At 37.6% G+C, this 13,255-nt stretch overlaps 1 protein-coding gene across 1 annotated transcript in view; it reads left to right on the forward strand.

Moving 5' to 3' along the window:
• The window catches only part of FHDC1 (FH2 domain containing 1), a 75,639-nt gene that overhangs the window by 9,463 nt on the left and 52,921 nt on the right, over positions 1-13,255 (forward strand). The window contains exon 2 of the mRNA XM_053703749.1: positions 2,171-2,757. Within this exon, the coding sequence (XP_053559724.1) occupies positions 2,308-2,757 (450 nt within the window). The 5' untranslated portion in view covers positions 2,171-2,307. The remainder of the gene's footprint in view (positions 1-2,170; positions 2,758-13,255) is intronic.

The following is a 13,255-nucleotide window of genomic DNA, read 5'->3' on the forward strand; positions in this document are numbered from 1 at the left end:
GGATACCTCAGCGGCAGTGTTTCTTCTTCTGTTAGCCACTAATCCAAAGATCATAAGGCAGATATGTATTGTCTAACACTATGGCCCAAGCTTCCTCTAGCACAGAAATCCTTGGTGGTCTCTTTCCCCCACCCATTTATTTAATTTAATTTCTTTGCATGTTCATCTTAGTTTGAGTTAATATATTTTGTGCACACTTGGTGAGAACATACTTTTTCACATGTGCAATTACATTACACATTAGCGGTTACATTACTGCATACATGAAAGCATCAAATATGCATGTTTTAAATGTATTTTTGCTTGTGCTTATTTATGGCCTATTGTAAAAATGGCATTTAATGCCTATTTTAATATGTATGTGTCTGTTTAGTCCCCCTCACTCTTTATTGAGCTACTTAAGTTTTGGGATTGATTACTATCCGTTAGAGATGTTTATCAAATCATTTTTCTACAAAATTCTACATTGAAGTCTATAGGGATTGTTGTAGATAAATCATTTGACAAGCTTTTCTAAAGGATTGTGGTCTCTTCCACAGATGATTTGTATTACTTTTTATTGTTGTAAACTTAGCCATAGTAAAACACTGTTATATGAATCCCCCCACAATGTTTACCTCATGGAATAGAAAACTGCAGAAAGTAATTTGCGTTTCGGCTTTTTCCTAGTTAACTCTTTTGTAAACGCACTGTTTTTCCTTATTTTTTTTTCTTATAACAGAGGCAACAGATATGGATATATTATGTTAAACCCAGCATTTTCTTTACCCACGTTTATCAATACCATCTCAGTCCCAAGCAAAAAATGATCTTTCATCAGTCCTCTAGTGAGAAATTTAATTCATAAGGATTTGGATAACGATTAAAATCCTGAAGTAATTGGCATCTTTAAATAGGTCTCATGTAATTGTAGTTTGCCATAAAGCAATAAAACAAATTACATGTTCCTTTTTGGTTTCGATATGAACTTGCCTCAAAATATTTCTTTATAAAAGAAAACAGACCTCAGTAATGTCTGTAGGTTACATTTCTTAAAAGGAAACTGATTATAGAATGCAGATGATGATGATGATGATGATGATGATGATTATTATTCAAAATTACTTGCTATATTTAACACAACTGAAATAGTCCTCATGAAAATCATAAAGCGAGAAATGACCAGACTGTTGACTATTATTGTAGCTTATGACACAAAAAATCTTGTACACAAACCTTTTAATTTGTGTACTTGTTGTGATGGCTTGATTTGTGTGGGTGTAGTGTTACTAATGTAACCGACTTCAGTTAAAATACTTTTTTTTTTTTTTTTTTTTTTTTTTTTTTTTTTGGATCAAAGAGAGGACAATTTTTAATGGTTTTTGTAAAACCAAATCTCCTGTACTGATACTTTGTTTTGATTATTGTAAGGCTTGCCCCTGTCCACCAATAAAGCAGTGGAAGTTTTACTAATTAGACAGTGAGCAATCAGTCCTTAAAGGGACAGTATACACTCATTTTCAAATAACTGCATATAATAGACACTACTATAAAGAATAAGATGCACGGATACTGATATAAAAATCCAGTATAAAACTGTTTAAAAACTTACTTAGAGGCTCTCATTTTAGTTCTGTTGAAAAGGTAGTTGGAAAGCCCACTGCAAGTGGGAAATATTAGACACTCCCCTCTCCCCCTTCTTTTGCATATGAAAAGACCCTTTACACAAACAGGAGCAAGCTGGAGTAGGAAGCTGACGGTATTCACATAAAACTTTGGGGCTTGGTTAGGAGTCTGAAAATCAGAGCAATGCTATTTAAAAATAAGCAAAACTGTACATTTAAAAAAAAAAAAAAAAACTTTCTGGGCTATATAAATAGATCATCTACAAAACATTTATGGAAAGAAAAAATGAGTGTATAATGTCCCTTTAAGACCTGGCATACACAGACATGCAAATTCTGGCAGCTTCAAATAAATAGGTTTTAATGTAACCTTGCAAAATAATAATAAAAAAATAGTGCTAGTTATTGAGCATGATAGAAATACTCTTGTAATTTAGATAAATCTAGTTTTGTGTTTCTGATAACTGGCGACATCCAGTGACTTGTGTGCCATATTGTTCCATAAAAAAGCTAAAATAAGATTTGCACATTTTGATATTGACTTTTTTTTTTCTTTTTTTCTTCAGGTTATGAAAAAAAACAGAAGTCACACATTCTCCTGAGAGTGTTATTTTGAAGCTGGTAACATCCGACTTGGATGATTTTCTCTTGCTCTGTGTTTATCGGTCAGTGATGGTTGTCGTGAACAGGGGACTGTACCAACATGCATGTAATGAATTGTGTCTCCTTGGTCAATGATAAAGAAAATGGGGATTGCAATGTGTCCGTAACAGAGTTAATGCTTGAACATTCTCTTCCGCCACCGCCTCCCCCACCTCCTCCTCCCCCATTTCCCTTTCAAAATTCTGGATTTCATGCTGTACCACCACCTCCGCCTCCTTTACCTGGGGCTCCGCCACCTCCCCCACAACTACAGAATGGACACGGCCATCATGGTAAGAAGAAGAGATTGCGAAGCTTTTTCTGGAAAACCATTCCTGAGGAGCAGGTGCGTGGTAAAACTAATATTTGGACCATGGCTGCCAGGCAGCATCAATACCAGATTGATACAAAGACAATTGAGGAATTGTTTGGTCAGCATGAGGATACTAAGCCCGGGGTGGTGAAACAGAATGGAAGCACAACGCCTACCTTCTGGGAAACCAAGGAAGAGGTATTGATTCTTACATTTTTGTTTGTCAATAAATGACATATAAGGAATGTTTTATTTACTGTTAATACACTGTTATGATTTACAGTTTAGTTGGTAGCTATAGAGCTCTTAAAACTTTTTCCCCATTCTTACAATTTTGTAATATTTTACATATATTAATTCTTTCCTTAGCTCCTTAAAATTTGTCAGCCCCAAAAGTTAATTCAGGGCTTGGCAAATCAGAACACCAGGGAACAGTTCCTAAAATTATAAAATATGTGGCTCCTAATAAACTCATTACTGACCTAAAGAAAACAAATAGTTAACTTCTAAGTAAACTTTGTCAACCTTTAGATTAGTTATTTATACTTCAACTTTTCCTCTCAAAATGTATAAACATGTCGAATACATTTATCACTTAACAACGGAAGAATTATTTCATTCAAGCTGAGTTAGGACCTGATATGCAAGTTATGTGCCAAGGTGTTAAAATGTATGTGAATACCCACGGAGAGAGGTGACTCTTAATATTTTAATAGGTATTTTGCAATCACTGCTTGGCAAACTGGTTTAAAATGGGACAACAGTTCAGATTAGATCATTCTATTAAAAGATTACCAACATCTTCTCTAGGATCTAAATGTTGGCACATACACACATCTGCCCTTTTTACAGTGTGTTCAGATAGTGTAAAATGCTTACATCAGTGATTTAATTTTCATGCGTTTATAAAAAAAAAAAAGACAGAAAAAAGAACTTTAATGTCTCTTTAAAAAAAAATTAAAATCATATACACGTAGGGGACTTTGCTATAAGCATATCCCATGAATAATGAGGCTTTATATTTTAGCTATTGCTTATAAACAAAAGGTGTGCTATTTATTTTGTAAACTTTGAAATGTCTTCTCACTACAGTGAATTCACGTGCAGGTGACATGGGGTAGATGGAAAAACAATGATATGCTGGCTCTGGGTACGTTTATATTTTGTAAAGGAACAGTGACTGGTGTGAGTTTTCTCCCTTGGCACATGGGCATTTTGTTCCCCTTAGTAGATATTGGTACTTGGGAGTTTGCAGCTGTAAATATTTGTGCGTTCCATGGCAGTAATTTTTTCATACATGGTAAGCAGCATAACTATAATTCAAGGTGGAGTCCATAACTGTGGCTGTACATGTTAGAATATGTACAGTTTGTACGAACTCTCTCCTGGTTGCTGAGCTGACATGATGCGTTGAGTCACACATAACATTTGCATTTCCCAGTTTAATATGTTTAAAAAAAACAAATAGTTTGAAACCACAAAGGAGCTGTATTGCTGGGAATTTGTTTTTCTGTTCCATTGCTTTGTCACTGTAAAGTCGTCTGCAAATGACTAACTGGAGTGGGCAAAATGTGTAAAACTAAGCGGCACACGTAATATACTAGTTGAATGTTTGTGTGTATGTATGACACACACACACACACACACACACACACTTTATTGACAGAGGGATAGATAAGGCATTGGTTTTGTATATTCAATGGATAGTGGATAAACTGCCTTTTCTTTCATGTAATTAGCAAGAGTCCATGAGCTAGTGACGTATGGGATATACATTCCTACCAGGAGGGGCAAAGTTTCCCAAACCTCAAAATGCCTATAAATACACCCCTCACCACACCCACAAATCAGTTTTTACAAACTTTGCCTCCTATGGAGGTGGTGAAGTAAGTTTGTGCTAGATTCTACGTTGATATGCGCTCCGCAGCAGGTTGGAGCCCGGTTTTCCTCTCAGCGTGCAGTGAATGTCAGAGGGATGTGAGGAGAGTATTGCCTATTTGAATTCAATGATCTCCTTCTACGGGGTCTATTTCATAGGTTCTCTGTTATCGGTCGTAGAGATTCATCTCTTACCTCCCTTTTCAGATCGACGATATACTCTTATATATACCATTACCTCTACTGATTCTCGTTTCAGTACTGGTTTGGCTTTCTACTACTTGTAGATGAGTGTCCTGGGGTAAGTAAGTCTTATTTTCTGTGACACTCTAAGCTATGGTTGGGCACTTTTATATAAAGTTCTAAATATATGTATTCAAACATTTATTTGCCTTGACTCAGGATGTTCAACGTTCCTTATTTCAGACAGTCAGTTTCATATTTGGGATAATGCATATGAATAAATCAATTTTTTTCTTACCTTAAAATTTGACTTTTTTTCCTGTGGGCTGTTAGACTCGCGGGGGCTGAAAATGCTTCATTTTATTGCGTCATTCTTGGCGCTGACTTTTTTGGCGCAAAAAGTTTTTTTCTGTTTCCGGCGTCATACTTGTCGCCGGAAGTTGCGTCATTTTTGACGTTTTTTTTGCGCCAAAAGTGTCGGCGTTCCGGATGTGGCGTCATTTTTGGCGCCAAAAGCATTTAGGCGCCAAATAATGTGGGCGTCTTTTTTTGGCGCTAAAAAATATGGGCGTCACTTTTGTCTCCACATTATTTAAGTCTCATTATTTATTGCTTCTGGTTGCTAGAAGCTTGTTCACTGGCATTTTTTCCCATTCCTGAAACTGTCATTTAAGGAATTTGATCAATTTTGCTTTATATGTTGTTTTTTCTATTACATATTGCAAGATGTCCCAGATTGACCCTGAGTCAGAAGATACTTCTGGAAAAACGCTGCCTGGTGCTGGATCTACCAAAGTTAAGTGTATCTGTTGTAAACTTGTGGTATCTGTTCCTCCAGCTGTTGTTTGTAATGAATGTCATGACAAACTTGTTAATGCAGATAATATTTCCTTTAGTAATGTTACATTACCTGTTGTGGTTCCATCAACATCTAATACTCAGAGTGTTCCTGTTAACATAAGAGATTTTGTTTCTAAATCTATTAAGAAGGCTATGTCTGTTATTTCCCCCTTCTAGTAAACGTAAAAGGTCTTTTAAAACTTCTCATTTTTCAGATGAATTTTTAAATGAACATCATCATTCTGATTCTGATAGTGGTTCCTCTGGTTCAGAGGATTCTGTCTCAGAGGTTGATGCTGATAAATCTTCATATTTATTCAAAATGGAATTTATTCGTTCTTTACTTAAAGAGGTCTTAATTGCATTAGAAATAGAGGATTCTGGTCCTCTTGATACTAAATCTAAAAGTTTAAATAAGGTTTTTAAATCTCCTGTAGTTATTCCAGAAGTTTTTCCTGTCCCTGATGCTATTTCTGAAGTAATCTCCAGGGAATGGAATAATTTGGGTAATTCATTTACTCCTTCTAAACGTTTTAAGCAATTATATCCTGTGCCATCTGACAGATTAGAATTTTGGGACAAAATCCCTAAGGTTGATGGGGCTGTCTCTACTCTCATTAAACGTACTACTATTCCTACGGCAGATAGTACTTCCTTTAAGGATCCTTTAGATAGGAAGATTGAATCCTTTCTAAGAAAAGCTTTCTTATGTTCAGGTAATCTTCTTAGACCTGCTATATCTTTAGCGGATGTTGCTGCAGCTTCAACTTTTTGGTTAGAAGCTTTAGCGCAACAAGTAACAGATCATAACTCTCATAGCATTGTTAATCTTCTTCAACATGCTAATAACTTTATTTGTGATGCCATCTTTGATATCATTAGAGTTGATGTCAGGTATATGTCTCTAGCTATTTTAGCTAGAAGAGCTTTATGGCTTAAAACTTGGAATGCTGATATGTCTTCTAAGTCAACTATGCTTTCCCTTTCTTTCCATGGTAATAAATTATTTGGTTCTCAGTTGGATTCTATTATCTCAACTGTTACTGGAGGGAAAGGAACTTTTTTACCACAGGATAAAAAATCTAAAGGTAAATTTAGGTCTAATAATCGTTTTCATTCCTTTCGTCACAATAAGGAACAAAAGCCTGATCCTTCGCCCTCAGGAGCGGTATCAGTTTGGAAACCATCTCCAGACTGGAATAAATCCAAGCCTTTTAGAAAACCAAAGCCAGCTCCCAAGTCCACATGAAGGTGCGGCCCTCATTCCAGCCCAGCTGGTAGGGGGCAGATTACGATTTTTCAAACAAATTTGGATCAATTCAATTCACAATCTTTGGATTCAAAACATTGGTTCAGAAGGGTACAGAATTGGCTTCAAGATAAGGCCTCCTGCAAAGAGATTTTTTCTTTCCCGTGTCCCAGTAAATCCAGCGAAGGCTCAAGCATTTCTGAAATGTGTTTCAGATCTAGAGTTGGCTGGAGTAATTATGCCAGTTCCAGTTCTGGAACAGGGGCTGGGGTTTTATTCAAATCTCTTCATTGTACCAAAGAAGGAGAATTCCTTCAGACCAGTTCTGGATCTAAAAATATTGAATCGTTATGTAAGGATACCAACATTCAAAATGGTAACTATAAGGACTATTCTGCCTTTTGTTCAGCAAGGGCATTATATGTCCACAATAGATTTACAGGATGCATATCTGCATATTCCGATTCATCCAGATCACTATCAGTTTCTGAGATTCTCTTTCCTAGACAAGCATTACCAGTTTGTGGCTCTGCTGTTTGGCCTAGCAACAGCTCCAAGTATTTTTACAAAGGTTCTCGGTGCCCTTCTGTCTGTAATCAGAGAACAGGGTATTGTGGTATTTCCTTATTTGGACGATATCTTGGTACTTGCTCAGTCTTCACATTTAGCAGAATCTCATACGAATCGACTTGTGTTGTTTCTTCAAGATCATGGTTGGAGGATCAATTTACCGAAAAGTTCATTGATTCCTCAAACAAGGGTTACCTTTTTAGGTTTCCAGATAGATTCAGTGTCCATGACTCTGTCTGACAGACAAGAGACGTCTAAAATTGATCTCAGCTTGTCGAAACCTTCAATCACAATCATTCCCTTCGGTAGCCTTATGCATGGAAATTCTAGGTCTTATGACTGCTGCATCGGATGCGATCCCCTTTGCTCGTTTTCACATGCGACCTCTTCAGCTCTGTATGCTGAACCAGTGGTGCAGGGATTACACAAAGATATCTCAATTAATATCTTTAAAACCGATTGTACGACACTCTCTGACGTGGTGGACAGATCACCATCGTTTAGTTCAGGTGGCTTCTTTTGTTCTTCCGACCTGGACTGTAATTTCAACAGATGCAAGTCTGACAGGTTGGGGAGCTGTTTGGGGGTCTCTGACAGCACAAGGGGTTTGGGAATCTCAGGAGGTGAGATTACCAATCAATATTTTGGAACTCCGTGCAATTTTCAGAGCTCTTCAGTCATGGCCTCTTCTAAAGAGAGAATCGTTCATTTGTTTTCAAACAGACAATGTCACAACTGTGGCATACATCAATCATCAAGGAGGGGCTCACAGTCCTCTGGCTATGAAAGAAGTATCTCGAATACTGGTATGGGCGGAATCCAGCTCCTGTCTAGTTTCTGCGGTTCATATCCCAGGTATAGACAATTGGGAAGCGGATTATCTCAGTCGCCAAACGTTACATCCGGGCGAATGGTCTCTTCACCCAGAGGTATTTCTTCAGATTGTTCAAATGTGGGGACTTCCAGAAATAGATCTGATGGCTTCTCATCTAAACAAGAAACTTCCCAGGTATCTGTCCAGATCCATGGATCCTCAAGCGGAAGCAGTGGATGCATTGTCACTTCCTTGGAAGTATCATCCTGCCTATATCTTTCCACCTCTAGTTCTTCTTCCAAGAGTGATCTCCAAGATTCTGAAGGAATGCTCGTTTGTTCTGCTGGTGGCTCCAGCATGGCCTCACAGGTTTTGGTATGCGAATCTTGTCCGGATGGCCTCTTGCCAACCGTGGACTCTTCCGTTAAGACCAGACCTTCTGTCGCAAGGTCCTTTTTTCCATCCAGGATCTCAAATCCTTAAATTTAAAGGTATGGAGATTGAACGCTTGATTCTTAGTCAAAGAGGTTTCTCTGACTCTGTGATTAATACTATGTTACAGGCTCGTAAATCTGTATCTAGGAAGATATATTATAGAGTCTGGAAGACTTACATTTCTTGGTGTCTTTCTCATCACTTTTCCTGGCATTCTTTTAGAATTCTGAGAATTTTACAGTTTCTTCAGGATGGTTTGGATAAAGGTTTGTCTGCAAGTTCCTTGAAAGGACAAATCTCTGCTCTTTCTGTTCTTTTTCATAGAAAGATTGCTAATCTTCCTGATATTCATTGTTTTGTACAAGCTTTGGCTCGTATAAAACCTGTCATTAAGTCAATTTCTCCTCCTTGGAGTTTGAATTTGGTTCTGGGGGCTCTTCAAGCTCCTCCGTTTGAACCTATGCATTCATTGGACATTAAATTACTTTCTTGGAAAGTTTTGTTTCTTTTGGCCATCTCTTCTGCTAGAAGAGTTTCTGAATTATCTGCTCTTTCTTATGAGTCTCCTTTTCTGATTTTTCATCAGGATAAGGCGGTGTTGCGAACTTCATTTAAATTTTTACCTAAGGTTGTGAATTCTAACAACATTAGTAGAGAAATTGTGGTTCCTTCATTATGTCCTAATCCTAAGAATTCTAAGGAGAGATCATTGCATTCTTTGGATGTAGTTAGAGCTTTGAAATATTATGTTGAAGCTACTAAGAATTTCCGAAAGACTTCTAGTCTATTTGTAATCTTTTCCGGTTCTAGGAAAGGTCAGAAGGCCTCTGCCATTTATTTGGCATCTTAGTTGAAATCTTTAATTCATCATGCTTATATCGAGTCGGGTAAGACTCCGCCTCAAAGGATTACAGCTCATTCTACTAGGTCAGTTTCTACTTCCTGGGCGTTTAGGAATGAAGCTTCGGTTGATCAGATTTGCAAAGCAGCAACTTGGTCTTCTTTGCATACTTTTACTAAATTCTACCATTTTGATGTGTATTCTTCTTCTGAAGCAGTTTTTGGTAGAAAAGTACTTCAGGCAGCTGTTTCAGTTTGATTCTTCTGCTTATAATTTCAGTTTTTTTCATTATAAGATTTAAACTTTATTTTGGGTGTGGATTATTTTCAGCGGAATTGGCTGTCTTTATTTTATCCCTCCCTCTCTAGTGACTCTTGCGTGGAAGATCCACATCTTGGGTAGTCATTATCCCATACGTCACTAGCTCATGGACTCTTGCTAATTACATGAAAGAAAACATTATTTATGTAAGAACTTACCTGATAAATTCATTTCTTTCATATTAGCAAGAGTCCATGAGGCCCACCCTTTTTTTGTGGTGGTTTTGATTATTTTGTATAAAGCACAATTATTCCAATTCCTTATTTTTTATGCTTTTTTTCTTATCACCCCACTTCTTGGCTATACGTTAAACTGATTTGTGGGTGTGGTGAGGGGTGTATATTTATAGGCATTTTGAGGTTTGGGATACTTTGCCCCTCCTGGTAGGAATGTATATCCCATATGTCACTAGCTCATGGACTCTTGCTAATATGAAAGAAATGAATTTATCAGGTAAGTTCTTACATAAATGATGTTATTTCTTTCAATATTGATATCTGCTTTTACAGCGGATCTCGTTTATGTATTCCAAATTAGTTTTTAGAACATCCCTTTTTTTTTTTTTTTTTTTTCCCTCAATCCTCTAAGGTAGTTATTATCTGTGATCGGACAATTTTGAGTTCATTATTAAAGGGACAGTATACTGTAAAATAATTTTTCCATTAAAGTATTTTCAATTATTTGTTGTTCCAGCTGCAGAGTATAAAATGTATGAGAAATTGGATTTTCAGGTTTGTTTATCTGAGTTAGCTGGTTTTGTGCTTTTAAACTACAGCCTATTACAATGAGCTGAGCTTGCAGGTAATATCAGATCTCCTCATTATATTATCACTTTATGTGCACACACTTGCTTCCTTAATTTATATCTGTTTGTAAACCAAAGCTTAATACTATGGAGTCGATTTATCAACCTCTTCGACAGGATTTCGCCTGTTTACGGCTGCAGGTTCTCAAAATAGAACCTGCATGCCGTATTTAACAAGCAGCTGCTTCCCTACCCTTTCGCCACCTCTTAGGTGACAAGTTTCAATCTCCCCGGACTAGTCCGACCGGGAAGGTTGACAGCTCCTGCCCACACTTTATTGGCTGTGCACGGGGCAGTATTGCATGCGAGCGCAAAATAGCGCTCGTGTGCTTAGCTGATTTCCGCCAGGGGAATATGTGCCCCTGTCCGCCTCAGCTTGATAAATCGCCCCCTTAGGGAGAACACTGGAAAATTAACATTTTGTTACTAAACACTCCTGCACCCCACAGGGAAGTGTCATTTCTTCTGCTGACTGTGTTTACTTGTGCTTGTCAATAGGTTGGGAGTCCGCAGGCTAAATCAGTTATTTCAACTGCTGAAATAAGGGTAAACAAGTTACTTGTAAAATGTTTAATACGCTCCAGCAGGTAACATAAATCATTGGGATTTGGGAACAATTTAAAGGAGAGAAACATTTTGGGTAAACTGTCCCTTTAAACAATGGACTGTAATAGCATAGTAAAACTAAATCGTGCAGATAAAGAGGCTGGAACAAAACTTCTTACCATGTTTGTTTGTTTTTGGGGATATGACTTTAGTATACCAGGTTTAAAAGAAAAATAACAAACTGATTTTCTTGCACAGTCTGTGCTTTTTGTTTTATATTGGAAGTAAATGGGTTTAGTTTTAGTGCATGTGTATATGACTAAGACAAGGACCAGGTTAACATTTTGCGATGTTTCCAGCACATTGTAAGATGTTGCTGCGGTAACCTGAACTGAGAGCACATCCATGTCTGCCTGCGTCAGCAGTAGTCTGCTCTCTTCTTGCTGTGCACTAAAGCAGCAATAAAACTTCATTTATAAATGCATGTTAAAGTGACAGTGGGTGTACATCTCCTTGGGAGTCCAATGGCCTTGGGGTATCTGCCTTATTTGTTTCTTTTAACCTGGGCGCCCAAACCTCATTGTAGGGATCTTTTTATATATATATATATATCATTTATTTGAATGGCAGTAAAATTCCTCAAAAAGAATGTTTTATAGATGTCTCCAGCTTATATGTACTCACCCACCCATTTTAATAACCCGTCTGTCTTATAGAATGCTAAAATATTTAATAGCCATTGAATGATTGCTTTTTATCGGACTATCTGTGTACGATTGCTTACATGTTAGATTTTCTGCAAGTTCAATCAAGCCTTTGAATTTGAGAAAACTCTTTCAGCAAAATGTAATATATTTTGTTTAAACTGCATAATTCCCCCTTTTACAATTAAATTTTGAATCCATTAAAAAATGCTTGGGTCTTATCTAACCTGAATGTAGTCTTAAAGTCAACAGTTCAACTGCTTAGGGCTAGATTTATCAAAGGCTTTCGCCAGCCTTTGAGCCCCTACGGCTGCAGGTTCTCGCAAGAGAACCTGCTCGCAGTATTTAACAAGCAGTGGTCATTAGACCGCTGCTTTCCTAACCCTTCGCCACCTCTGTGGCGAAATTCAATCTCCGCGGTCTAGTCCAACTGGGGAGATTGACAGCTCCTGACCGCGCGTGATTTGGCTGTGTGCGGGCAGGGGGCGGGATTGCATGTGAGCCCAAAATAGCGCTTGTGTGCAATGGTAAATTCCTTTGGGGAAATTCGCCCGCCAGAGGCGAGCTGTGGTGGACAGGGGTGCGTATATGCGCCCCTGTCCGCCTCAGCTTGTTAAATCTAGCCCTAAGTATAGTTGACCTGTTTGTCGCAGAAAGAGAACAGTCATTGGTGATGTGTTACATTTTATTATATGCTATCACTTTATAGGCCTTAGCCGGATAATTACCGGGTACTTAAAAAATGCTTTTGACACATAAATGTTCAAAAATTTTACATGATGGCTGCCGCCTTCACTGGAGTTTTGAGAACATTCCATAGTTTTTAAAAATTATTTTACACATTCATACTATATTGACTCCTTTTCAAACAGTGGCGTTTTCAATCACTGATATGGAGTTTGTTTAGAGTGCACTGCCCCCCTACCAAGTAGGAAACATGCACATCATAGGCTGTTTGTCTACGCAGTCTGAGGTGTGCACTTATCATTGCCTACTCAAGACCTTTTACAGTTCCTACTGAAATACAACTCTCCATCCCACACCCCAGAACAATGGCTACTTTTGTATGTGTCACCTCTGCATGTACTGTGCACTTTTGTGCTCTAATCAGTGCTGCCTGAAAGCACGTAGGTTCTGTCGGTGACTCTCTTAATGATGGGTTATTTGGGAATAATAATTGTTACTTTTTATGCATCTAAAAGTGGTTAATTTAAAAACGTGTTTTTTATATAGCAGTGTTACTTCATACAATCATGATTTTATCTCTCACACTCTCTCTCTCTCTCTCTCTCTCTATATCTATATCTATATCTCATGAGCTGGATAATAAAATATCAGTTGTGCATAAATATGTATTTTGTATGTTCATTTAAAAACCCATCAACTTATTCCATGCACAAATATTTCACTTTTTATACACATAATGTCTTTTGTGTCCCTTTTTTAAGTCGATATGACCAGAATCCTTCCTAAGTCTAGTATTCAAGACATTCCTTCCTATGTATGGAAG

Source organism: Bombina bombina, chromosome 2 (assembly GCF_027579735.1).
Source record: "Bombina bombina isolate aBomBom1 chromosome 2, aBomBom1.pri, whole genome shotgun sequence".
Lineage (NCBI taxonomy): Eukaryota > Metazoa > Chordata > Amphibia > Anura > Bombinatoridae > Bombina > Bombina bombina.